We start from the raw sequence: 26,911 nt of genomic DNA on the forward strand, positions 1-26,911 counted from the left end.
GCAGACTGACAGCTGGTGTAACTGTAGACGCCACGCCGACGTGTGTCTTCAACCCCCCCCTTTCAATGAGACTGTGTCTTTTATAATAAACTAAACTCAAACAGTAATGTCCAGGAGACTCTTTGATTGCAAAATAGGAACTCTTTAAAGGATTTTCTGAGTTTAAATAAGCTTTGGTCATTTGGTATTGTAAAAGCTGGACTTGTTAAAGGGGTGCATTTACATCATTTTGCTGTGATGTGATGTTCTGACAAGGTCCAAGGCATTTCTCAACACAGAAATTCTGTAAAGTTCTGTTTAAAAGCAACACACTGTCTTCTTGAATCAATTCATGTCCAAAGAATGCATAATTTTGCCAAGTACTATTGAGAAATACTCTTAGTGTTCGAGTTGGACGGGTAGGGATTATTACGTATGACAGTTTAATGACCATGACATGAAGACTCTTTGACAGGACAATTAGATTTAAAACTGCAAAACTAAAAAGCTTTCACCTGGTGCTCCAATAAGAGGAAGATGGAACATATTTATAGGCTTACTGGAATGAAAATGACCATATTGCTCTGATAAAGAAGGCATTATGACATTATTATGACTTTCAGAAGTGTTTTAACTAATGGAAGTGTCAGAAATAGCCCCACTATTTCAGCACTGTGCCGTGGGCTGCGTGCTGCACTATGAGTTACAACCATTGCTTTTTGTTTTTTGCATGGAGTTCCCTCTTAAATAAGGTGAGTAAATCCACTGTGATTTACCATGCCAATGCTGATAAATCTAGAAAGACATTTAGGTATCCCATGGCGGTGATGCAACTTTTAGGCAGTACTTGCAGCTGCACACACAGCCCGCAGCAGTGTCAGAAAAGCTTGTCAGAGGTTTACGCGCAGCCACAAGCTGCTCTGTAAGCTGCTCTGTGGCAACTTCTCTGGCACCGACTGCCACGCGGGCTCCACCGAAGGGAAGACCTGACCAATAAAGTCCGATCAGTAAACGCACAAATCAATTTAGAAGACAGAATGAAGAAACTAGTTTGAAAGAAATTTAGGAAGAAAAGATGAGGTGCTCCGATTCTCTCTCCACCCCGCCTGCTCTTATCTCTCTTTCTAACTTGTGTTTGGTGGGAAAACCTATGCTCCCAGCCTCCACTCTGATTCCATTGATTTTTAGCATCAGCCAGTTAACATATAACCTAGGTGAAGGTCACCGTGGTGATGCGCTAGAAGACAATGTGTTCGACTGTTGATCCTAAATGCTTCTACTCCACTTTCCCTCCCAGAATCTGACCTTTTTTTCCCCCTCTTTTCATTTACTGCACCTCACAAACATCACATCAAACACTTCATAGAGCAGTAAGAAAACATATACAGGTTTAAAGGTTTTAAAGACAATATAGAAAGTATTTTGGGGGGAAAAAGTTAGCAAATATTTAACAGATACATGATGAAATGTGTTGCAAACTTGCATTTGTATAGTCCTATTGAAAGACTACTAATGTTACCAGAAGATTAAAGTTTGATCTTCATCAGCAGCCAATGTGAGGCTCTTACAGCCCACATTACTTTAATGGAACCCAGTTCCTTTTTTTTTTTTGGAACCCAGTTTCTAGTGAGATGTGGAAGGAGAAAGTGTGAATGGAGCAACAGAGGAGAAGAGGCAGTTTCTGCTTAATGAAATATCCATCAGGATGACTCCAGTTTGTTTGGAGGCAGAACTGCAGGCTCATGAATTTACCGTCTCTCTCTCTCCCTTTCTCTCCTGTTAACCAAGTTGTCTTTTTACCTTCCCCAGCCCAACTCACCGCCTCTATCCATCCTCTCTTCCAATCAGGCTGCCTTGGGTTTCACTGCACAGGAGGTGGAAGTTAAGGCCACGGGGATGCTATGTGATGTTCATTATTCATTATGTTAAGGAGGCTACAGGCTAAAATCTCCTGCTTTTTGTCCCTTTGCACCACACTGAGCTCCTCTTGTTCCTTTGCTTTTTGCACAGGTTGCCTTTTTGTTTGGATTATTCTGGTATGATTCTGTTCATCAAATGAGTAATTTATATGACAAGGAGCTCTCTATTCCCACCACTGAATGCAAACTGGGGTTCTCTCATGCTGAAGCTGAAGAAAAAGACTTGTTTGTTCCATTTGAAGCTTAACGTGCTGAATAAAGTCTGCTGATTAATCGTACCTATATTGGTTTTTAATGTCTACACGTAGGCGGTGTAATTGGAACTATTTTTAGAGCGTAGTATGTTAAACTGTCAAGCGGTCGCCTGGTTTGATCAGATACCAGGCTTTCTTTGAATGGCAACATTGTTCTGTGTGCGGCTCGATGCCATTGACGTGCTTGCTTTTGCCAGTATTCCTCTCTGGTTTGCGTCTCGGTTTTCTTTTTTTTTTCCCCCCTTCGTGTCTGTTTTTCTGAGACAACGGCTGCAAGATTAGTGGGGTTGAATGGAAGGACACAAGAGTGAAACATGGATAGATTGAATGATAGAGAGGTAGGGCCTTCAGCATTGCCCTTGATGCAATGGTTGTAATGGGTGCGATTGCGCAAGTTGAAAAAATTCTTGGTCTCTTGGGTGCTATCTGACTGTCTGCAGCCCTCCTTTCTCCTCCGTCTGTGTTTTTGTGGCCTGTCACCTTCATTGAAGCCCCTCACCCCTCCCTCCCATCCAGACTGAATATTTATAACTAAGGACCATAGCCTTTGCTCCACACATTTACACACAGCAGGATGCAGCAGTTGTTAATTCTACCGAGTAAATGGCGAGCATTGAGTCTGGCAGTAGTCCAGGTCCTTGAATTCCACTTGGCACTTACATGGGGAGGAATGTGTGGCACTTGAATTGGGCAGTACTGGCGGTGCTACACATTCAGCCAGAGTGATGTAAACGCTGACATGGACAGCAAACATACAGAGGTTACACATGTTCATGTTTGCAAGTTTCTGGCCTTGTACCCGGAGGTTTTAATTTCGTCTGTAGTGATAATCTTTTGAAAGAGCTGTGCAGTACATTGTGGTGAAGGTATTAACAATACCACATGTTGCACCTGTGTCTGAAATGAGCTGTTTACTGGCCAAAACAATAAATTGCCTTTTGTATCACATTTGTTTCAGTACATTGAGATAATAAATTATGACTACAAACTTAAAGAAGAGGCCAGAGCAAAGTCCGAAGTTAATGTGTCCTAATATATTGAATAATCGTCTTGATCTTAAACTTCTACTTAATTATTTGCTATTAAATGTATTCAAGGCTCCAACATGAAAGTAATGGGTAAAAACACAGAATTTTGAGACAGGAGACCGGGGTTCATTTCCGGGTGAGACCCAATAGTCAATGTTGATTGTTTTAAAGAAGTAGTAATTTCAACCCAAACCATGATCTTTTCCTAAATCTAACCAAGTAGTACTGGTGCCTAACCCTAACCAAACTGCCCCTGTCACCTGAAATGTTTCTCAACAAGCTATATTTCAAAAGTCTAACCGGAGGATGCAAATGTATTTTTGGTAACTTGGCCGCAGAATTAGAACGTGTTGAAAATGTGGACATTGTGGCGGATAGCCTTCTGAGATTTAGACTACTTGCCAAATGGAAAATCTACCCTTTAATTTAATGAAATAATTTCAGACCCTGTGTTGCACCTTTTTTAAAGATCAATAAAAAGTCTTGAAATAAAAACAATGAATGAGACAAGAGTCTTAAACTTGCGATTTTGAATTAGCGATGCGCCTACAGACACTGATATCGGCCCGATTCTGACTCAGTCTGGTATCAGTGACAAGGGGGATGATCTGTTCAATTAAATTATGCTCGTACTATGTGATGCGTCAGCAGTGTGCAGGTAGACCTGGACATTTTGCCAGGAAGCAATGTTTACATCATGCCTGACAAAAAAGATTAATTCCTAGTCTCTTTGTCACAGTGAGGACCACAGTTTATTCATTTTACACTGGTACCGGGACTGAAAAAGTCTGATCGGTGCATCACTATTTTAAATTCTGGCATTCTTCTGAAAATGGCAGTTTAAAATAGACATGAAACTGACCACAAATCTAAATATATACTAATAGAGAGGTTGTAGTTCCGTGTCCCCACGACACATCTGTCTTTATGCAGACATCAGTCTGTGGTTCCACACGCATCACCTAGCACTTGAATGGCATTTTCCAATTTCCACCTCTCTTCTCACTAGTGCCCCTTATACTTCAATGAAAGGGTCTTTTGTTTCTTACCTTAACCTTGCTTTGACCCTGCCATGGAGGTCACTTGCAGCGTGTAGCACTGCCTTGGTTGTGCACACATTTGAACGTCAGAAGAGATTGAATGGAGATTTGTCAAACTCGATAAGCGGAGCAGAGGGAGGTTCGTCTGCTCGATAAAGACGGGTTGTTATTGCAGATATTCTTTGTTTGAAAAAGTTACAAAGTGAACACTCACGTGGATGTAAGCACATTTTCCAAAAGGTTTTTGAGACATTCTCCACGGCCTTGAGGAAACGAGTGGTAGTTAACTTTTATTTATTCTGGGCGGGTTTGGTTCAAAAACAAGCTTTTTCTTCCAGTAGTAACCCGCTTCATATTTATACAGTCACAGCTGAGCTGCCCAGCAGTCCACCATTGAGCAGTACAAAGAGAGCACTTGGGTGTTTAGTTTCATTTTAGATGTCAGAGCAAAATGACCTTAAAATTTTATGCTGACATGAATGCAAGCAAGTCTCTTTTTACTACTTTATGTACTTACTAACATACCACACTGCTTTCTTGCTCACTCTGGGAATTCAAATACATGGGTTTTTGTTACAGTACCAGGCTTCTAAGCTCCAGCCCACCTATGCCAAATATACCCTGTTCTTTTATTCCACAGAGGATTGAACAGCACAACAACAATTTTGTATGAATTACATAGACTTTAAAACATTTTTGTTGTCTTAATGGTTGTTTTTAGGTCTTTTTTTAAACACGTCTTTAAGCTTTCTTATAGTTTTTTTTTAAGTTCTGTTATCTTGTGGGTATTTATGGCTTTGTGTTGTAATCAGTAAAGGTATGGACTACAGTCACATGACTTGGAATTGAATCATAAATTAAATTGACTGACTGTAGATAAAAATTAAAAAAAAAAAAAAAAAAAAAAAAAGGCTTTTGGCATAAAATTTAGTGAATGATGCAGCATAATGACTTGACACAAAATTCAGTGGTTGGACTTGGTCTTGACTCTGGACATAATGGGGGATTAATTAGCATTGTTTATTATAATGGGTGCATTGTCATTTCTGTTTTTATGGATCTATAAAAATTATTTCCCTCTTTGCCCATGACACACACACACACGTGATATTAAGTGACAGTAAGCCTACTGTATGTTCTTTATCCATTGCTTATTAGTGTTACCTGCTGTGAGGATAAAGCATGTGTTGGCACCATCTCATCGTCTTTAAGGGACTTCCTCCCTCGTTCTCCATCTGGCCTTGGTTTAAAATAAAAACCCTCCCTGCTCTAAATCCTATATCTACAATCACTTAATTATTCTTTCAGATCTTCTGTTTTTTTCTGCATCATCCATTCTAACTAAATTAAGAGGGAGGAGGTGAGAAGGCTGCAGCAAAATGCATTTTTAGCAATGGGCAGCACTCTGGAGAGTAAAAAACAGTGTCACACTAAATTTGCAAATGAAGTTACACTTGAAATGAGTTTTGATCTGCTGTAAACCCGCATCAGTGCAGCACCGCAGGGTTATAGTGAGCTGGATACATAGGCGAAGGACCCCCAGAGAGGATTCATGGCAGTCTTTTTGAAAATTAAAACAGTTCAAATGTAGGACACAGCATTCTCTTAAAGTTGTATGACAGAAAGGGGGAGGAAAAGTGTGACATGGTGAAATGGTAGCACATGATAAAGTGAATTAGAAAAAAGAAAAATAAGGGGTAAAGCAGACTGAAAAGGATGTACACAAGAGACTGTAGATGTAAGCTGGAGAGCTTGGGAGGTAAAGAGAGGTAGAAGGAAACAACTGGGATCATTTCAAGTGTTGCTTGTTGCATATTAACATCAATACATCGCAACCGTGACAATTGCAAGATATTATAAAAGAAATATTTGTCAGGACAATCAGTCAACCAATCAATCAAACTTTATTAACATAGCAAATGCAATTTAAAGCTTTACAAGCGACTGACAAAATGTAGAAAGTATAACTAATAAAACTATAAAATGATAAAACACTACAGAAATGCCAGACTAAATAGATGTTTTTTTTAGTTGATGTTTAAAAACATCAATATTTTCAGTTCCTCTCTGAAGGAAGGCTGTTCCAGCGGTGTGGAGCACAGTGGCTGAAAGCACCACATATTCTCGGTTCGCTCTGTGGAGCAGCTAAAAGAGATGGCGGTTCATTAAGCCAAAAGCAATTCTGAGTGGCAGTCTGGTGCAAGGCCATGTAGTTATATATCAACTAATTAAGTAATTTTAAAATCAGTACGGAGACTAACAGGCAACCAGTGTAAAGACTGTAGGCGTAATGTTAAATTTGTCAAATGCAGTTTTTTGCCATGAATATAAGCAGATGGCTTTTTTACTTGGTGCCCCTTTTTATAAGTGGGTAAAGACATTTTGCTTTGTGGCACAAATTGAGAAGATTACTTTAAGTTACTTTTCTGGTGCAAACAGAGCCCAGGAGATGGCTAATGGCATGTGGAGGGGTGTTGAAGTGGAGCCATACAGCCTCCGTATTAATCATTTTTTGCATGATTGCTCAAGTTGCGGCCACTTGTGTGCTTTGCTGTATATGTTACCATGGCACCTATAATATTTGCGTTGCAGTCAGTCTGGACACCACTTTAAGACAGAGAACTCCCCTCTTTGTCTATTGGGTGATGGCAATAAATCCTTTCAATACCCTGGCCACTGGTTGAATATTGAATTATTGGAGAGGAGGGAAACGTGAATAACAAAAATTGAAGGTTTTTTTTAATGTTGTAGTAACTGATACTCAACCAAGGACCCAAGCAAACTATATTCAGTCTAATTAGGTCCAGTTTTACTGTTACTCCTTTTTGACCACAGCTTCTTTTCAATTGATGCATCACGCATCATGCTGCAATACGTGTTGGTGTTTTTTCCGCTCTGTTTGGGTCTGTTCAGGTCGACCACATGTTGGACTGAGTCTGAATCTCTTTGTTTGTCTACAAGCCCCTTTGATATATGTGCTTCAGGTTAGTTGTATAGATCTCTAGTTTAGATATCAGATGTGCTTGGAATTTGCTTTGAGGAAAAACATTATTTGCTTTATTTTCTTTTCAAATTTTTTATCTCATTAACATGGACAGTCAGTGATTAATAAACATGCCACATAGAATGGGTATCCTTCTCATGTACCAGCTACTAAATACAACCACCTGAGAAGGAGTTCAACACTTCTAAAGCCATTAATGGCCCGCAGGTGTCTCAGGCGGTGTTATTACCAAACGCTTATGCTGTCAAAAAACTGTCAACAGGTTGTATTTTTATAACCATGCCTTTATTTTTAATCTGTTTTAATAAAGCTCATGTTTCTAGTAATGTGTAAAATGAAACTAGGTAACGATTCAAGTTTTTATTAGACAGTTGCTCACAGCTTCACAGCTGGCCCTCTGCACCTCTGTCCCGTAAACTGTCCGTATATTCCGCATTCGTCATCTGTCCATTCGTGACATCTGTGGCATCAGACAGACTGGGGGAAGATGTGGAGATTACTTCTTCTTCATACAGCTGGTAAAAATCCTGAAAGGAGCTCAGGGCAGAATCGTTGGCGACGGAGCTCGACCCGTCCCCGTGTGATGTGACAGAAGATGGCGTGGAGGAATTTGTGGACAACCTGTCTTCGAAAACACTGTCGCTATAGTCCTGGAAGAGAGCCAGCTCTGAATCTACGCTGTCGATGCCGTAGCTTGGCCCAGCCTCGCTCTCCATGTACTGTTAAAAATCAATTTAAGACGTAAACTTTCCTCCGGTAACTCGGAGATTTGTCATTTATTGAGACTAGTTAAACATAATAATAATAATAATAATAATTATTATTATTGAAAGGATAATTTATAGATGAATCAATTAAAATCATTTGCTGCCCTACCTGCATGTCTACTATTGCGTTGTTGTTGTATATGTGTTCAAAGCACATTAGATTGTTGTGCAGGTTGACAAGCTCCAGGTAATTTGACTCATCATCGCCATCACTTTTAGTGAAGTTCCTTTCAACCTCATGGTCGCTCTCATCTGACTGGAAGTCCGAGTCAGAATCTTCCAGAGACATTTTGGGGGTCTGATTTGTGTACAGCACCCCGTTATACTAAAGATGGCGTGTGTTAATATGTAGTCTGAGACTGTATAACCTGTCAGAATTGGATCAGAATCAGTGTTGCCACAATAAATTCTGTGTTCACAGTGCATGGCAACCACTTGGTGCTTTGATTTGAAAAAGGCTTGTTTAGTTCTGCACTGGGCTGCATCAGCTGTGTGTACGTTCTCTCCTAAGTTAAGGCGTAAAGTTGACACTAGAGACCTAGTAACTGCTAGTTAGTTTTTTAACTAAATCAGCTACAAAAATTGGTTGCACCACGATTACTTGGGGCATAAAGTAAAGTCATAACTAAGGCAAGTGGCCAATCAGTGATCAAAGATGGAGTGCCCTCGTCATGGTTACCGTGTGCATTAGCTTTCTGTCTTGGCATCGTAGCACATCGTCGTACAGCTAGATCGATATTGAAATATATCAATAAATGAGGTCTCTAGTGGATTGTGTGTTGCTAAATAACGTGCACTTAATGAAACATGATGCAGAAAAGCTGCTGTTTTACCTTTAGTGAGTACAACTCTGTGACATTGTAGGATTTATGCCTACCCTGAGGCATGTGTGACAATTTAGTTGATACTGGTGCAACCGCCTTTATTTCAGTAATGCATAAATCACAACGTTGTTATAATTTACGTCATAACTTGGCTAAGTTTGAACTCCCACACTGTGCAGCCAGCGGCCGTACAGCTGTTCTGTGTCTGTTTGTATCTGAGCTGAGGGTCCCAATGACATGTTTTTAGGATTTTTTTTTGTTTGTTTGTTTTTGACAAGCTCTGAGCTGGATGTTTACATGACCTTCAACTTTCAGACTTCAACAATTTACATGACTTTGTGCAAAGCAGCGCTTCATTTTTGTTTTTACCTTTTTTATCTCTGAGGCAAGTGTCAACACAGAGGCATCCCAGAAACTGCAATACTCTTCTCCTTCACACACACCCTTTATTCCACAGCGAAAAAAAAACTTCCTGAGCCACCATTGTATCACTTCTTTTTTCTCACTACATTCTAGGTTTTTCACTGTAATATGCAGTAAAACAAATTTCAAAAGTGGTTAAAGTATGCCCTCATTTGCTTAAAGTTAAAATTATTACACTTTTGAGCCATCCGTCTCACACCACCTGTTACCCCCCCCCCCCCCCCCCCCCCCCCCCCCCCCCGCTTTGAGATGCCATTAATTTGCATCTCATAGACAATGAATCAAATAAATAAATAAATTCAAATGAATTAGTGTACATTTTTAATTTTACTATCTACCTCCCATTTACGCTGTCATGTTTGTAAAAAATCAGCTTACTTTCATGCATGTATGTTTGCTGACTACCTTTTTTTTTTTTTTTTTTTTTTATATATTTCTAACCTAACTGCGTAGACATTAATTTATAATTAATGAATTTGAAGTTATTAAAGTGAGTCTGTGATTAAATTTAGCACACAAGAGAGTCTGTTCTAAATATTGAATGCCTGATATTTTGTAATGCTTGACTGCTTTTAGGTGTGCTTTGATAAATTAAAGATAGTGTTCCACTGTGAAATATCCTGCATCAGTACTAGGGGTTGTATCTCAGTTTTGAAATCACGGTTTGGTTTATTTTCGGTACAGTAAGGGAAATACTAAATTGCTGCTGGTTTATTAATGACTCTTGTAAATATCCAAATTAGTTTACAATTTTTTTTAAACAAACTTCCAAATTACACTAAATAAATAAATAAATAAATAAATAAATAAATAAATAATATAAAATAAAAAAGAATAAGAAATAAGTTCACCACTAAATAAAATATTCTCAAAACGATACCACATATAGCCAATAAAATATAATAAATATATGATATGGATTGCAGTGCAGCATTCGTCTTATTCTTTTATTCCATTTATGAGCATTATCAATCCCAGCTTGAAGGCCTGGTCAGAAAACAAACAAAAAAACAACAACTTTTCTTTAGTCTAAAGTCTGTTTAGATGCCGAAAGGTGTTTGCACTGTGGTCGTTTTTTGTTTTTTTTTCCTTGTCGCAGTGACGTTCTCCTTCGTGTGATACCATTAGTGAGTTAGCAACTTTGACGTGTTGCCAGAAACATACCCGATCACTACTGAGAAATGTCGGCCCGCTGCTTATCCGCAAGGCGGAGATTTGGTCCGCCACTTAATATGTGGATTATTGAATTAATTAATTGACAGGGACCTCTTCATGGACCTTCCTTTTTATGGTGCTATTGCAGAGCAGTGAGCACCTCAGGAATGTTTGGCTGTCCACAATGTAGTGCCGGGCTTTCCCCTCAGCTGGCGTGTTGGACTTGGCCCGCTTCCAGGTCTTTCGGGCTGATGAGGGCCACAGCAGGTGATGCAGCCTTTGATCTCACTCTAGATCTGTCTGTAGTTTTTCAAATATCCGAGAGAGACAGAGAGAGGTGGGGGCAAGCCGGGTGTGAGTGTGTCAGAGTGTGGGGAAAAGAGAATTCCAAGGCAGGTGCAAAGCATACTTAAAAACAATAATAAGAATGTTCGTGGTCATTAAAAGCTGCTTTCACAGGGTGGTATAATGTGAACATTTGAGACTTTATTTGCTGGGGGGAGCGGGGGTTTTACAATCACGATGCCGGCTCAACATTGGACGATGGCATCGTCTATCGGCCCAACCCTACCTCACACATAACATACAAGCCCTCAAAAACACACACAATACTTAATTCAAATCAATACTACAAAAACTGGTTATCAGTAATGTTGCTTACAGGTTCTCCCCCTCAGAAACCTTTTCAAGGTTCTGATTGGTGTGTTATCAATTTTGACTGCTTGTTTTTACTTTAACAGCATCTTAGAGGCAGGAGGATGACATCAGTGCAATGTTTCCCAGGCTGACTGCTTTGAGGGCAACCTAAAGAAAAATAGAAATAAGTAAATAATCTGTAGTTTGTTAAAGCTGGAGTAGGCAACTTTGGAGAACTAGCAAGTGACGGTAAGATTTAGAAAGTATCCAACAAATCCCAGCCCTCAGAGTGCTTGTGGGTAGACGGGCAGGTAGGCCAGCCAATCATTTCATTCGCATTAAAAAAAATGATTAAATGATTTGCTGTGGTTATTACAGTAATGTAAATTGTTTGGTGTCAGAGCATTTGTTTTTTTTTCGAATGCTGTTGAGATGTAAAGAGAATTTCAACAAACGTGACAAAAAATGCTTCGGAAACAAATTGCTTACCCCAGCCTTAAGCTGTGAGTAGAGCAAATGTCTGCTAGCCGCTAGGCTAATTTATGTTATGTAAAATGATGTAGGCTTAAGTTGCCAATATTTATTTTTTGATAACTATACCAGTAACCATGTCATCTTGGCTCACACTGAACCAAACATGCCACAGCCTAGCTGAGAGGGAGTTCGGGCTTTTAGGGAGGGGCGGGAGCCACTGCTGTAAGGGAAAGGTCTTGCTGTAAAGGAAAAGCCAAAATTGTTGTTGAAAATAAAAATTGATCAATCACCTGGCCCTGCTATAACCCTGTTTAGTACGTGACTCGGTGCCCTGTGTCGTTTGGCACCATGGCATTTGCTGTGAGCTATTTTTACCAGATGAACTTGGCCACACAGATGGACAGTCAGACATGATGTGTGAGGCTGGATTCAGATATTTCACATATTTAATTTTCATTTTATCTGCTCCACATTTAGGCACATTTTACTGTTTTAAAACAAAAATGGTACAGAATATACAATGTTTAAAAGGGATAATGGCAACATGTGGTACATTTATTTGTAATTCTTAAACCATATATGGTGTCCATTTGTTTTAAAAAGTCACATCCTGAGTCATGTGACCTATATGAAATTGGTGTTGAATGCTCAACACAGAATTTGTCACTGTTCTTGTGCCATAAATCATTTAGGTTTAGATTTTGGACCGTGACAACAGTAGAGCATGCAGGCCCTTTTTTAATAGGTAGTTTGGAAACAAGAAAATGAGAGAAAGCAGCTACTTGAAAATAAGCTCTTTTAACCCTCTGCCCTCTCCCCTTTCCACCCACCCACCCACACAAACCTTCAGTAATTTGTTTTCATTGCTTTGTTGACTGATGCAGATCTAGTAAATGTTGGCTACTTCCTGCATTTCTCTGAGATAATTGCTTTCCACATTTCCAGAACCTCTACTCTGGACAGACCATCTAGTTTATTTTTAAACTTAAAACTGTACGTTAGATTCTATTTGTTTAAATTTAATGTCTTTAGCAATATTCTTCTGCCCTTTGAGAAGTAGAAGAATCAGATAGAAGTTACTACAGTTGACTACACTGATGCTTTACCCACTGAGCTCCATCAGCTGGAATCCACAGGGTCTCTGTGTCGGGGGTCCCACAGGCTGTCACAAACCATGACATCTGTCACGGCATTAACATGGGTCAATCTTAGCCCACTTTTAGTATGTAGTCCGAAGAATTCAGCCAAAATGCAAAAGCTTTCATTAACTACAATATAATAAGTCATAGACTCTTGAAATAGACACATTTATGAGAAGTTTTATTATTTTATTTATTATTTAAATTTTGCACTCCTTATTAACAGATTTATTTTGCACGTCTTTCCTCACTTTTCTGTAGCCCTGTCTGTCTTCCTCCACCTCCCTTTATCCTTTTTTTATATATTTTTAATCTCTTCCTATCTTGCTTTTTTCAAATGTCTCCATTTCTTTCCCCCAGTAAAGCCCTTTATCTATTATTATCTAGTTATTTTGCGAGTTAAACACAACAGAACTGTTCTTATCACCATAATGTGTCAGTGAGCTGCATGTGTTGCTCTTGACTGGAACTGTACAAGTGGGTGATGGGGGCTGTAACCCTCCGGGCTGCTGTGTGCGGGCTGAACCCAAACAGTCAGGCCCTGACTCCTAACTTTGACACCCACACACTCACGGTACTGACATGTTTCACAAACATGCACTTGCATTAGCGTGCACTGTCCTCATTCTGGCTGTTCTGTTCTATTGCTGCTTACAGAAAAGCGTGCGGTCATGTTTTATATTTTTGTGCATGTGTCAAGACACTAAGGTGAATTTTCAGTTATCTAGCAGGTGTACTTCCCATTCATGACTGTATATTTTATTGTGATAAAAGGAACATTATACCCATTTTATTATTATTATTTTTGCTTTCGCTTTTGTATGACTACTAAGAAATACCGAACTTTCTTCCTCTCCTGATTATTTCCTGCTCTGTTTTGCTTGGATTCCTGTCCTTTCTCGCACTTTACTTCTTTCTTTCTCTGTCCCCTTCTGCTAATCTAGCGTGACCTGCATGTGTTTTTCATGTCAAAACATTTGGCAAGTAATTGGACTCAATTATACAGTAGCTGTGGCTGGTATTCCCCTCGGGCCCTGATGACTGTCTGTCTGAAAAGCCAACAGGAACAAAATGAATGATAAAATGAATGTCATGCTTAAGCACCTGTTGTACCTAATTATCTACAACCCTTTAATCAATTCTCATACTGATAACTCTAGTCTGACTTTTCACAAACTCTGCAAACACATTTCTTACTACACGTCTAGCTAAAATTATATAAAAGATATAACATTGTACATTATCTTGCTTCTTTCTGTGCTCCTTTGCGCTCTTAGTGCCATGGTCCACTGCTTTTACACACATGTTCAGTCAACATCATACATTTTAACTTTGCTGAATACTTAGCTGTGGTGGCTTAAAAATGAGAATCATTTAAGTTTCTCTTATCATGTTATTGTAATGCACGTTCTGTCTGTTTGGATGTGTGCAATTCAAACACTTCACTGCCAGACAATTTTGCATGTTTAAATGTAGTCCTTCTCCTCCTGTTTTTCAGGATGCCAGTTACTGGCTGCAGGTCCACCGGCTGGAGCACGGTGACGGCGGCATCCTCGACCTGGATGATGTACTCTGCGACGTGGCCGATGACAAAGACAGGGTGAGTGATGTTTGGAAGAGATACGAGTGATTGTGAAAATACTGATGAAGCAAAACACGTGCTTTCAGGGCTCCCTATTAATCTTAATTGCATTAGCAACATGTGTTGACCGTGTATTTCCTACATTTTGTGTTTGCCTGCTAGCAGTCATGAATGGCGGGTCTCGGGAATAAGGAATAAGGGTTTGCATGGTTTGGAAAAATACTTGTCGGTTCCATGGTGTAAAAACACTAGAGTTGCATTGTGTTGCTTTCCAAGGCAGAGGAAGTGCTTCCTGACCAGTCGGATAAGAGAACTTCTTGTGTAACAGAGCAGCCCTTATGAGTTTTTTTTTTTTTTTTTTTTTTTTTCTATCTTTTGATAGCAAAATCTTTTTGATCTGTGAGAGTTTCTATGTGTTTTTCTAAGCATATCTCTTCTGTTAATCTTAATAAAAACTGCGCTGACTTTTACACTCCAGAGGCCAGGTGCATATAACTGTAGATTTACACAGATTGACAGAAATGAGCATATGCATTCTTTTTTCTACAATTAAGGCAGAACGTACACCTGATTCTGTTTTTTTTTTTGTTGTTTTTTTTTTTATAAATGCATGTACACAAGCCTCATTTTCACTCCCACACGTTGGCAAAAAATCGCCATTTATAACTGCTGCACCATTAATTCATCACACATAACTAGGGCTGGACAATAAAACAATAACGACAATTATCACTATGACTTTTTCAATAACAATATAACAAATGTTTAATAAATATTCAATAAATGTTTGATTTTATTAATTTGAATCATACACAAAATTGTTTTTTGTTTTTTTTTTTAAGATGTTTAATTTGTTGAGGAAAAAGGACTGAAAAGCTTTTACTTAATTTTACTCAAGCATATTTGCTGGCAAAGATTTTATCATAATTGTTTTGAATGTTCTAACTCAGATTTGTGATGTGATCCACTGTTTGGCCTCAAGTGTTGACCATAAAGAATTAGTTTAAGGAGTTTAAGCCATAATCAACCATCAGGTTTCTTTAACTTTCACTTAGGAGCATAAATCAGCCTTTTAACTCGAAACATTTTATCGTGATAACATTTCAGCCGTCCAGCCCTACATGTAACTATAAAACATTGTCCCCAATATCAGAATCTTTGTTATTAAACGTCAGTAAGAGGATAAATTATTAATTTCTCCAAAAATAATACCACAGTAAGTGAAACTGACAAACAACCTAAACAAACAATGTTTTATTAAGACTCTCTATTTCATGTCCACTTTATACCTATAGCTGCTTGAATGTTACATTTCTGTAGATTTTATCCAAAGACTGCCGATTAGGTAGAATTAATATACTGTTAACTAGACATAAAGGACTGTTTCTTCACGTTTTCACATGTGAAGTTGGTCTGAAGTTACTTAACACTAGTCTGACTTGAACTTGTCTGGGTCAAAAGCCTGACAATCCTAGTTATACAGTACCAGTACTATGCCGTTAATTTGACAGTGTTTTTCTGATGACAAAGCTCAATCACAAGATAATTCTCTGTGAGTTGGTCCTCTGAAAGTAGAATTCTGCAGATGGACAGAAATCTTGTAACATATTTTCAGAAGTTGGGAATATAATGTTTGTTTTCTCACAGGGCACGGGAGTTTCTGAAATTATTTAATTAAGGTTTGGCAAGACTTTCAAGGCCCTAATGTGAAGTATAACCATAGACTGTATATAAGAAGTGGACGTAGTCATGGTGACGTCACCCGTTGGTTTGTGGACTGCCGTTTTGAAGCCTTTACTTTGGCCGATAGGGCGCCACCATGTCGAGTTTTTGCAACCAGGAAGTGCCCGGAAGTGACGATACGGCAGAGCTAACGGCCGTGTGCGGAGCTAGCTAGCTTGCTTCATTTTAACAGGGCTGATAACTTTGTCTAGTGAACAATAGTCTTAAAACTAAATGTACTCACAGAGAAAGCCGACTCCTAATAAGCTTTTTCAATGGTGCTGGTTAAATTTGCACAGCGCCGAGGGTACAGGTCGCTATGGTAACGACCTGTCAATCATTCGTAATCCCGCCCTGAAACATTCTCTGCTTTGTGGTCTCTTTTAAAATAAATGCACCATAATTTACTAAATGAACATCATTTTGTATTGAAGAAGACATGAAACTAGCGACTGCGACCATAAACCCATCAGGAAAGTGTTTACTGGGGAAATTATTCAGCTGATGTAGGGTCATTTTCCCATTATTTCTAATGGAGCCGGTCTTCTTTTTGCAACCAGAAGAGTCGCCCCCTGCTGGATTTTCTGGGACTTCCGCATGGCCTTCATATTGTAGACCGGAAGCTTCCCGCTTGAGTATAACTCAAACAAAACTTCAGAAAGAATATTTGACCTCTGCCTTCTCTAATCCACTGTTGAGCTTAAAGGAATTTTAACTCTCAACTATTTGTCAGCTTCATGTTTATAGACCTCAAGGTGTGGGTGTGTATCTGCATGTGCTTAAATGTAAGTGTGTCTGTGTGTTCCTCGACGAGCTGTCATCATACTATCTCTTCACATCCCTCTCTCTTTCCGTACCCCTTCGTCCCTACAGGCGTTTTCCACAGCAGAGAATGTGTACATTTCATACACGACAACCCTTCAGCCTCACTGACACAGATCTACACCACTGGCACTGTTTTGACACCAAACCCTTTCGGGATCGGTGTATGTTTTGGATCTCTACACAGTTTATACATCTCGCTCTCGCTCCTCCCCCTCAAGCTGGCGAGTGTCCTTCAGTGGAGAACAAAATTTAGTGGACTGGACTGACCAGAGAGATATATTATACAGAAAGAGGTTTCATTGGTACAGCCTCGATCTGCAATGAAGCTGACTGATGGGTAGCAAACTGACTCCTTTTTAAACCCCACTGTGTAACTCAGGATTGATCGTTTGCAGTCTAATAGAACTGGAAGAGCACACAGTGGAAAGCGGGCCTCTGAGCCACAGTTCATGGCCTCTGCTGGCCCACATCCCTGCTCAGTGTGTGTGTGTGTGTGTGTGTGTGTGTGTGTGTGTGTGTGTGTGTGTGTGTGCGTGTGCACGCGCACAAGTGTGTGAAAACTAATCCATCTTCTGTGTGGTGGTGTGTATGTCATGGGTAAATGTCTGTCCAGAAATGTGCCTGATTGCTGACCCCTGACCTCTGGGAGATGCCCGCTGATGACGGTCAGTGTGGTTTGGTGATGTGAAGCAAAGCTACTGCTGTGGGGAAATGAAATTAAGCCAGGCTTTTCTTTCATTGTGTCCAGCACTATCAATCTGAATGAATGTGATGGTGTTAAAGCACCACTGGTTAGTGCAAAGGGTGTGCGTTTTTGTGTGTCTGTGTGTTGAGGAGCAGAAGGAAGACAAAGGATGCAGACAAAGAGGGAGATAGAGGGACAAGCGCAGCGCCCAATGCTTTGTATCTGAAAGGGCAATTATTCATGAATATATAAAGTAAATCTGATAATGTAGACTTGACACAACTGTTGAAAAATGGCGTCGACAGTCTTGATATAAATAACTTGTCTACAGATATCATCAAGGCTTGAAAATCTCCTGCAACCCTGTGATTTTGTCATATTTCTTCACATAAATCCACATTAGTGTGGACTTATGTGGAGAAAACAGGGAAAGATGAAGGAGTTAAGCATGTATGAGTGTGATTGACTCCATGTGTCCCGCTAAACATTACTGGTGGTCTCCTGGCAGCTGTGACTCATCTCTGCCATTCCACAGGAGCTTTTTAAAGACTGGAAGGAATGGCTGGCCCATCAAACAAGGACACTTTTATTAGCTTACACTGGAATGAAACACACAGGCTACATGTAGCGCTTGTCTTGGGAAAATAATATACTGTACATTTTTAGCTTTAGTGCTAGTGTGTGTGTGTGTGTGTGTTTGTTCCTCCTCATCTGTTAAAGCTGTGTCAAGTGTAAAAGTGGGCCTGTTTTTGTGTTGATACAATCCGTATCACCCATGCCAGGAAAAGTGGCGGCTTGCGGACTTAGCAAATGTTTTTCCAGATGCCATCTTTCCATCCGTTCATCATCCTTCCTTCCCCTTGTTCCTTATTTTTTCTCCACTTCTCACAATAAGTGAGCAGTCTGCCTTTCATGCACAAAGTTATCTATGATCTCATTAATCTCGATCACTTGTCGGTATCCACTTTCTGGCAGCTGGATCCATGCCATGGAAAATGCTTGTTTCTGATTGGCTGGCAGGTGTCCCTTTTTTCTTAAAAAATTGTGCTCAATTACACACATGCTCACTCACAGGATTTGCCGGAACACGCACATAGATACTTGTCAGAATATACACATTCAGACACACAGAGGCCCCCACTTTTTTCGATCATGCACTCTCTTTACTCTTAACACACACACACACACACACACACACACACACACACACACACACACACACACACACACACACACACACACACACACACACACCCCCCCACATACCCCAGGTGTCCGGTGACAGGCCTGTCCCTACATACACTCCTGCAGCAATGTCACGACCCTGAATGATGGCACCTGGGCTGTGCCATCGCCACATTCCTGTGTGCGTGTCATCGGGGTGTGCCACACAGCTGCACCCGCCACTACTCCATCACTGACAAGTCTGGCCCTGGTCAGCGTGGTGCCTGGATGTCCACCTTAGTTTAGTGTTCATTTACTTGAATCACACAGCTAGCCTGCACCTCTGATCTCTCACAGCAAACACGCCGGCTTGCTCCGCCTCTTTCTGTCTCTGCTGACTTTCTCCATCAGCAGTACGTTTCATAAAGTCACCGTGTTTAATTAACTCACCCGTGATTTAGTTTTCAAGCGCGCCGCATGTGGGTCGAAACCAAAACTTAGTGAGTGACATCTGCGGTGGTGCGTTCACTGTCGCTCCGTAATGTAACTTTTCCTCTGTGTCCGTTGACTACATTAATTAACCCAAGATGGAATATTATAAAAATAATATCCATATCGGTCAGGCTCTAGTTTTTATGTAAGAATCTATTTCCTAACTGTTTGTTTGAAAATATAAGCTACTCTCCTTTTCTAAATTTTGCTTTGTTTCTTTTAGTAATTAATAATGATCTACTTGAACATATAATTCCTTGTATGTGTGTAGTTGCTGGGCAGAAAGGACTTCTTATTCTGAACTATGCATTTGTCACATGAGTTTTCTTGTTCGCCTGCGTCTTGGCTCTTGATCCAGGCGACATCCTGGTCTGAGCTGAATATAGACGCGTCTTGCAGCGTAGGAGACGAGCAGACTGACGGACAGGAGGGGCCATGAGGTTAAATAAACCCGGAGGAGTTTCTTAAAACGTCTCCTTCAGTCGTGTGTGTGTGTCCTGTTGCAGAATATCAACAGACAGACGGGCAACCAGTCACACATCTCTGTATCCGTGTGACCCAGAAAAAATGTCACATCATCATGATTTTTATAATTTTTTTCAGTGAAAATTATGATGCATAAATGATCATTGCCACTAACAGTGAATCATATTTCAATTGTAAGATCTGTCAAAATATTGTGCAGCACTAATAGCTAATAATAAAATGTGATTTGATTGGCTAATTTATTTAAAAGTTATAATAGTATTTATGCAGGAATCTGTAAAATGCTGTAAAATAATCCTTTGCTTCCATCAAACTGTTAAAGATGGCGGTGGGCTGCAGCGTGCACAGGGTTTGAGAAGAGTTGCATCCAGGAAAAGCTGCCCGTCTATCACAGCGGAACGTCATCCGCGTCTTGAACGCTACCCTCTCATCCTCTCTTACAGTATTAAGCCTGTTTTAGCTGACACCCATACAAACACTCAAGTGTATACACGTATTGATTTCGTATCTCTCTGTGTTTGGCCCACTTGTTGTGTCTGGTGTCAGAATATTGATTTTCAGAGTGTACGTGCAGACATGCAGAGATGCTGTGAAACTGAATCCCACTGCGCCCCGTTACTGCAGATGAATATGGAGATTTACAACCAGTACTTTCAGGAAGAAGGAGTTTGCTGACTTGCTCTTTTGAATAATCTATGAAGACAAGACCCTCACTTAATTTTGTTATACCTGAGCATGATGAATTGGCTATCCAATGTCAACATCGGCGTCCGTGTACCCATAGTACCTTTTGTTTTGGGGTTGTCATTTCCTGCTTGGTCTAGAATTTGAACCACACAGGATTTGTCCTGGCACAGGGCACTTACAGGGGTATTTCCAGGTGTCTTGGTGCCATAATTTGGTTCTATCTGAGCTTGAATATCACAGTTTTCCCCTTGTGAAACAAAGCAAACTATTGATGGAAACACAGCCGTAGTCTCTCTCTATTTTTTTTTTTTTTTTAAGCCATCTTGGTAGATAGATACCGTGGATAGCACTGTTGTGAACATGATATTGGCCTAGATCTGTGCCTGTGTGGAACTCTTCCAACAACATATGGATGAGAGGTCAGCCAAAACATGTGTATTGGTTAAATCAAAACGGCAGTTTCATACCAGCCAGTAGCAGCCAAATGAATAAGTGTTGTAACTGGCACTCCTTTTTTTCTGTCATGGTGTCTATCACAGCTCATGCTTTTTACCCCGTTCTTCACACTGCTGTTGGTGCTACCCTGAACAGAAATTGCATCCCTTCCTGTGCACTTCCTGTCCAGTTTGTTAACAGTGAAATCCTCCAACGCACTCCAACAGACTAAAAGTCAGTTCTGCAGAATCTGATGTAATGTAAGATTCTTGCCCAAAACGGAGTGATTTCCTTGCTCATCTTTCACTGTGACACACATTTAGGGACATCTTTCTTTCACCAAACCACACCCAGCCCAGAGATCTTCCTGAGTGAGTGTTGGTGATGACCTCATTTATTCCAGGCCAGCCCTCCTCCTCCTCTTTCTTCTTCCCTCTCTCCAGCCTCCTAATGAGAACAAGATGACAACTTTGTACCAGACTCAGCCGCAGTGACACAGAAACCTCTCTCTGAGAGGCAGACAGAGGACGGTGTAATTGACAGACACTAGAAATGCTGTGTGTGTGTGTGTGTGTGTGTGTGTGTGTGTGTGTATATAATGTAGATGGTTGTCTCAACTATAGTTGCAACTAGTGATAATTAGCAGCAAATCGTCATATCTGAGAAGCTAAAATAAGAGAATATCTGCTTATAGTACTGTGGAAATCTGACTACACCTCAGCCATATAAACTATTGCAACACGGGCATGGAATGTTAAAGACAGCAATGACATGTAAAACAACCAGAACACAGTTTGCTAGGCTTTAGAAACAAACTGTGCTTGCTAGATATGAATGACTTTAAATACACAATTGCACTGGAATTTTGCAAAATGAATTAAATTTTTTTTTTTTTTAATGAATCTGTTATTGATATTGTTGTTGATGAAATATTAGTCAGTTGACTAATATATTAATTGCTTGGGTGCTAGTTTTAACAGAACACATGCGTGGAGTATATAAATACTGGAAATAGAATAAACTATGACAAGACACAACAATCTGCACACAGACACCACGAAGCACCACGATTTATGTTCTCTGTGAAGATTATGATCAAATATGATTGATTGTTCATTCATATTTGTAGATACCATCGCCCTGAAGCACATTCAATTACATTCTTCAGTTTGCGTTTGTCCGACGACAACAGTGCGATTTTAACATCTCTCAACAAGCTCTCAGCTCCTTCCTTTTCTGCAGGGCACTTGGCTAACCAGCTTCAAATGTTTTTATTGCAGAGCATTTATAACGATATGTATAATGCTTCTTTCATAAGATTGTGTTCATCTGACAGAACAATATGCCGTTACATACAAGATTAATGGCATCTAATTGCCTCACCATCAACTTGGAGCATGTTTGGCCAAACAAGCCCCTCTTCTTTTGTAAATCATTTAAGCTTGTTGTTTGGGCCAAAAATCAGTTCTGAAATAGCTGAGTGTGTTTAAACATGTAACCAAATGTTGTGTTCAAAAGTTGTTTAAAAGCAGCAGCCGTGGAGGAACGTCTCCGCTGCTGCACTCCTGTGCTCTGCAAACAGTGGCACCACTCACCCTGCTGACGAATGAGTGGATGGCTCATGGGTAAAAGGCATGTGTGACGGTGTCACTCATCTGTGTTGGTGACAACAGCACTGCTGCAAGAGAGGGTTCAAACATGCACAGATTGTAAATACACAGAGATTTGATTATTTAGATTTTCTTGAACAGGTGGCATGCATAATGAGGTGTGGCTTTAATTTATGGGTCCTGCACTTTTTCCAACGGATGTTTTTTTTTTTTTTTTTTAATTGACTTCATAACTTGGAACTAATGATATGGAAAATGGACAGATAATGTTCTGAGAGACCCCAAGTACCCCACCATTTGACTTTTGGTAATGATAGAAGCATGATAGTTAAGTTCACGTTGCTCTAATCATCACTTTGCTCCATTCTCGCTGTGAAGTGATTCTTTTGTAATGTAGAGATTTTCAAATTATTCCAGGTACATGATGGTACATGGCGCTGAAAGTGAACAAAAAACTGACAGTGAGATACTCTCTGTCAACTGTACACACAGTTGCACCCTCAGCAGTGCCCTCAGTTTTGATTAAAAAGATGACTGTTTCAATGAAAACAAATGACATAAATAGGGTTGGGGTGACGTCATTCAGCTGCTACTCGTGAATTCAAGGTATGTTTTTTTTTTTTTTATGAGTAGGAACTCCGACTCCGAGTGGCGTTCCAGAGTACTTCTTCCAACTGGAGGTCGGAAATTTCCGAGTTGCCTGGAACGCGGCATATGTTCCGCTGAAGCTAATATGAGGCTTGAGTTGTCTGTTTTAGCCAAATTAGGTGGACATTTTCCAAAGGTCTTTTTAATACAAAATCCCCCATTTATGTTTTCCCAGGAGTGTTTCCCTGCTTTATATCTTTTGCCAGAGGGTAGCTGTGAAGAACCTGTGCTGGATCCAGATCAGCACCTGTCTAGTAAGACACTGCGCGTATATCACCTGGAAAGTTGGGTATTTCCTAAAATCCATGATATTCGGTCCAGACTGCACCTGGCAAGCAATTTAAGTGACCAACTTTAACAATATTTTTCTATACCCAGCATGACATTACACTCGCTAGTACCATGTGGTTGAACAGTAACAAGAGCTTTTGTTGTTGCAGCCTGCACAGAAAATTTACCAGTTGATGCAATGTGGAACAATGACAACAGCATGTACCACCCAGTTTAGATGACCTAATGTGGACTAAAAGAGGGTTACTTTGGTAAAATAAGGTAATGCTACCAATTTGTTGGAATTAATCATTGTATATCAATTGAACACTGTCTCTATTTTCCCTATAACTAGCACCAAATTACACAGTCTTTGGCAGGAAGCTTTGTAAGAAATTACAGATCACATATCAGTTTCTTGGAAATACTTGGAAAATGATGGGGCCTGTAAATACAGTGTTACCCCCCAGTGTTGCTCAAGGGGCTTTGTGGAATGATTACTCACACACACTTTAAGAGCAGTCTCAGCATTTCACCTTGAGTAATTGTCACCCACACAAATCCTGAGTCATGACTGTGCCTGATGGGGTATTCACACACATACATCCATGTACTCAATTTAAAGAACATTTACGCTTGGTGCGTTGTTTCCACCTCCTCTGTCCTTAACCCACCTTGCCCTTAAACACACAGGTTAGCAGTGAGGTAACCGTGGCAGCCTGTCATCTCCTTCTGTGGTAACAGAGTGAGGTGTCTTCACTTCCCTCCCTCCCCTCTGTCTCTGCACCGGTCGGGGCTCAGCGACCAGAGAATCCACAACACCCCTGAGCTTGAAAACACCATATATGGACAAGAGGACATTAAGCCATGTAATACTAACATTACAAGTTAAACTAGGCTATACGAATGAACTGATTGCAGAGCTGGATGATAGGTCCACACTTTTTATTCCTCAAATCAACTGATATATAGTATATCAATTTTTAAATCCTAATATACATCAATGTCATTTTTCAGTTGAGCCTCAAGAGTCCCTTTTAGCTAAAAAGTCTCTCGTAGTATAGATAAAGGTATAGTGATGAAGACCGTGAGATGTAGTATATTTATAATCTGTATGAATCCTGCAGTGTGAGAGAAATGTTGGTGGTTAGTGAGTTTATTTTACTTATTATACAATTTAAAAAGTGTACACCAGTTATAATTTAGGATGAACTCGAGATGCATCTTAAAGTCAAATTTATTTACATAGACCCATTAGTAAAGGGTCCATTCCTTTATAATTTAGAAATAAGCCCTAGGTTAAGGCAAGGGCCAGGCCCGCTTTTATTTTTAACTAACTTTTCTTTTTTTCTTTTTTTTTACGTAGTACTAGAGAAAGAAATATGTGAGGTGAAAATGGAATGTTTTTAGTTCATTGATGATTTGCGGTTTGTTTAAGAACCAAAGGAATAAAATCAAACTCTCTGTACCATATTGAATTGCATCGTATTCTAATGCATCATGTTGTGTTGCGTAATCGTATCATATTAATCACATTGTCCTGAATCAAATCATGTCGAATCGCACTGTCACTAAAATATATGTGAATCACACTGTACCACATAGACATTTGCTTTATATGTATCTTTAATGTATTGGATCAATGTGCGTATCACATCGGCCTCAGTGATAGAGATGCACATCCCTGAGATAGATAGAGATATATATATATATATATATATATATATATATATATATATATATATATATATATATATATATATATATATATATATATATAGTACGTGTCAGTTGCCCTGATTGGTTGTAGGTATATCCTATTGTGTCCAGAGGCATTTTGGTCTGCGTCCATTGATAACGCCCCTTCAAAATAAAAAATGAACGGAGAGATTCCAGACTAATACACATTCGTGAATAAGTCTGCCGATGCCAGGCTAGGTGTCAGCTAGCATCCTGCAAAAATTCCTGGGACATTTCACAAGATAGCACCTCATATTAGCTCTGATTTGTTCAAGTATTCAGTACCAATATTAGTGCAGTGCGACCTACCAGCAGCGCAAGCTCATTTACCACTGGCACCAGGAGCTTTCAGCATGGCAACTAAATACGGATGGAGCCGAAATAACAGGGGACGTTTGTACTTGTGGTGTTAAGCTGAAATGATTGAGCATGTACCAACACAGCCAGGGCTGTAGACGGACATCTAAAAATTCACCTGTCATTCACCTCTTCCTTTTTTCATCAGCAACTACGGAGAAGTTTGAGAATAGAATCATAGCTCCTCGTTACACCTAGCAGATGCTCACACAGCCTACATGCTTGCAGTTTGCAGTGGCCGTTTTTTGCACCCCCTGAAAAGCAGACTTAAAAACTGTCTGAAGCCTTTTTGCTCATATTCACCTTTTTAAGGTTAATAGCAGTTTTTTTCACACTAAGCTAACGGCTTCCCTTACATGCCTCACAGCGCCAGAGAGGGTCAAATCAGAACATATGTCACGTAAGAAGGGCCACGTTTTATTCAAGAAACCACAGATGTAGTTGAAGCGGGGGTTCACTGGATTTAAAGACAATGTTTGAGGAGGCAACAGGAGTGTCAGGATTACAATGGCTTACAGCAGATGTAGTGTGTGTGTGTGTGTGTGTGTGTGTGTGAGATAATGAGCTTAGGGCTCCCCCTCCTCTCCTCATGTATCTATTCTCTTCTCTTCTACAATTTTCTTCATTTATCTCTCCCTCCATTTTCCCTCCTGCCATGTTTCACATGTGATTTTCCTAAAACTCATTAAATGTATTCAGATGTTTATGAAATAATTAGCTGCTGTGTGTTCTTGACTTGGGCCTTAACAGGTTAACTGTTATAAACTTTGATGTTCCGACCCACCGCCTGTAACGGATCAATCTGCCCAGTTTTGAGGCTGAAGTGTACTTTTGTGCTTTTGGCTCTGAAAGACTCCTCATATAAAGAAGCTTTAACCATCATGATGGTGAAGAAGAATGAATACAAAGGACTTCTTCTGCCCTCTTGTGGCAGTATTGTATCATTGCATTTTGTTGTCAGTACTTCTATGCGAGTCTGTCTGTAGGACAGCCCATTAATATTAAGTGGAGCAACAAAAAGGGCTTTCCCATTTTCAGTTTCAGTGCAGAGTGTTTGAACTGATAGGCCTTCAGAAACTTGCTGACTCATTCTTGCTGCCCACTTTGGGTGCTGCATTAGCTTTAATGAAAAGCTTAACTTTGACAGTGTGACGCTGAAACAGACGTATCATCCTGGAGTTATATTAAGACTTCATTAGAGTGACAGATTTATTGCTTGTGTTTGTTTCGGTCAGACTAGTGTCCCTCTAGCTTGGAATAAGAGTCAATCTAAAAAAGAATGGTCCCTGTTTGAAAACCAGCCTCTTTGGCCATCGAACTACTAAAAGCAGCCTCTGAACCACAGGGACAACAGGGCTGACGCCGCACAGACAAACACAGACAGTGGTACTGCAGCCTGTGCCCTCAGCAGATGTTTCTGACCCAGCAGGAGACGTCAGTTTGTTTTGTTGGTCAGGCTCTGGTGCTGAGGGTTGGAGTGATAACCACTCAGCATTGCTCGTACATGCAGAGTGCAGAAGATCAGCTGTAAACTCTCACCGTGGTTGCTTACAAGGGCAGCAGCAC

The 26,911-nt window shown here is 40.1% G+C and overlaps 1 protein-coding gene across 7 annotated transcripts in view; it reads left to right on the plus strand.

Annotated features, from left to right (window-relative positions):
• The window catches only part of LOC123971976 (partitioning defective 3 homolog), a 291,948-nt gene that overhangs the window by 29,767 nt on the left and 235,270 nt on the right, over positions 1–26,911 (plus strand). For all 7 annotated transcript variants that reach the window (XM_046051123.1, XM_046051122.1, XM_046051124.1 and 4 more), the window contains exon 2: positions 14,141–14,242. In XM_046051123.1, the coding sequence (XP_045907079.1) occupies positions 14,141–14,242 (102 nt within the window). The remainder of the gene's footprint in view (positions 1–14,140; positions 14,243–26,911) is intronic.

The sequence above is a fragment of the Micropterus dolomieu genome, linkage group LG06 (genome assembly GCF_021292245.1).
Source record: "Micropterus dolomieu isolate WLL.071019.BEF.003 ecotype Adirondacks linkage group LG06, ASM2129224v1, whole genome shotgun sequence".
Lineage (NCBI taxonomy): Eukaryota > Metazoa > Chordata > Actinopteri > Centrarchiformes > Centrarchidae > Micropterus > Micropterus dolomieu.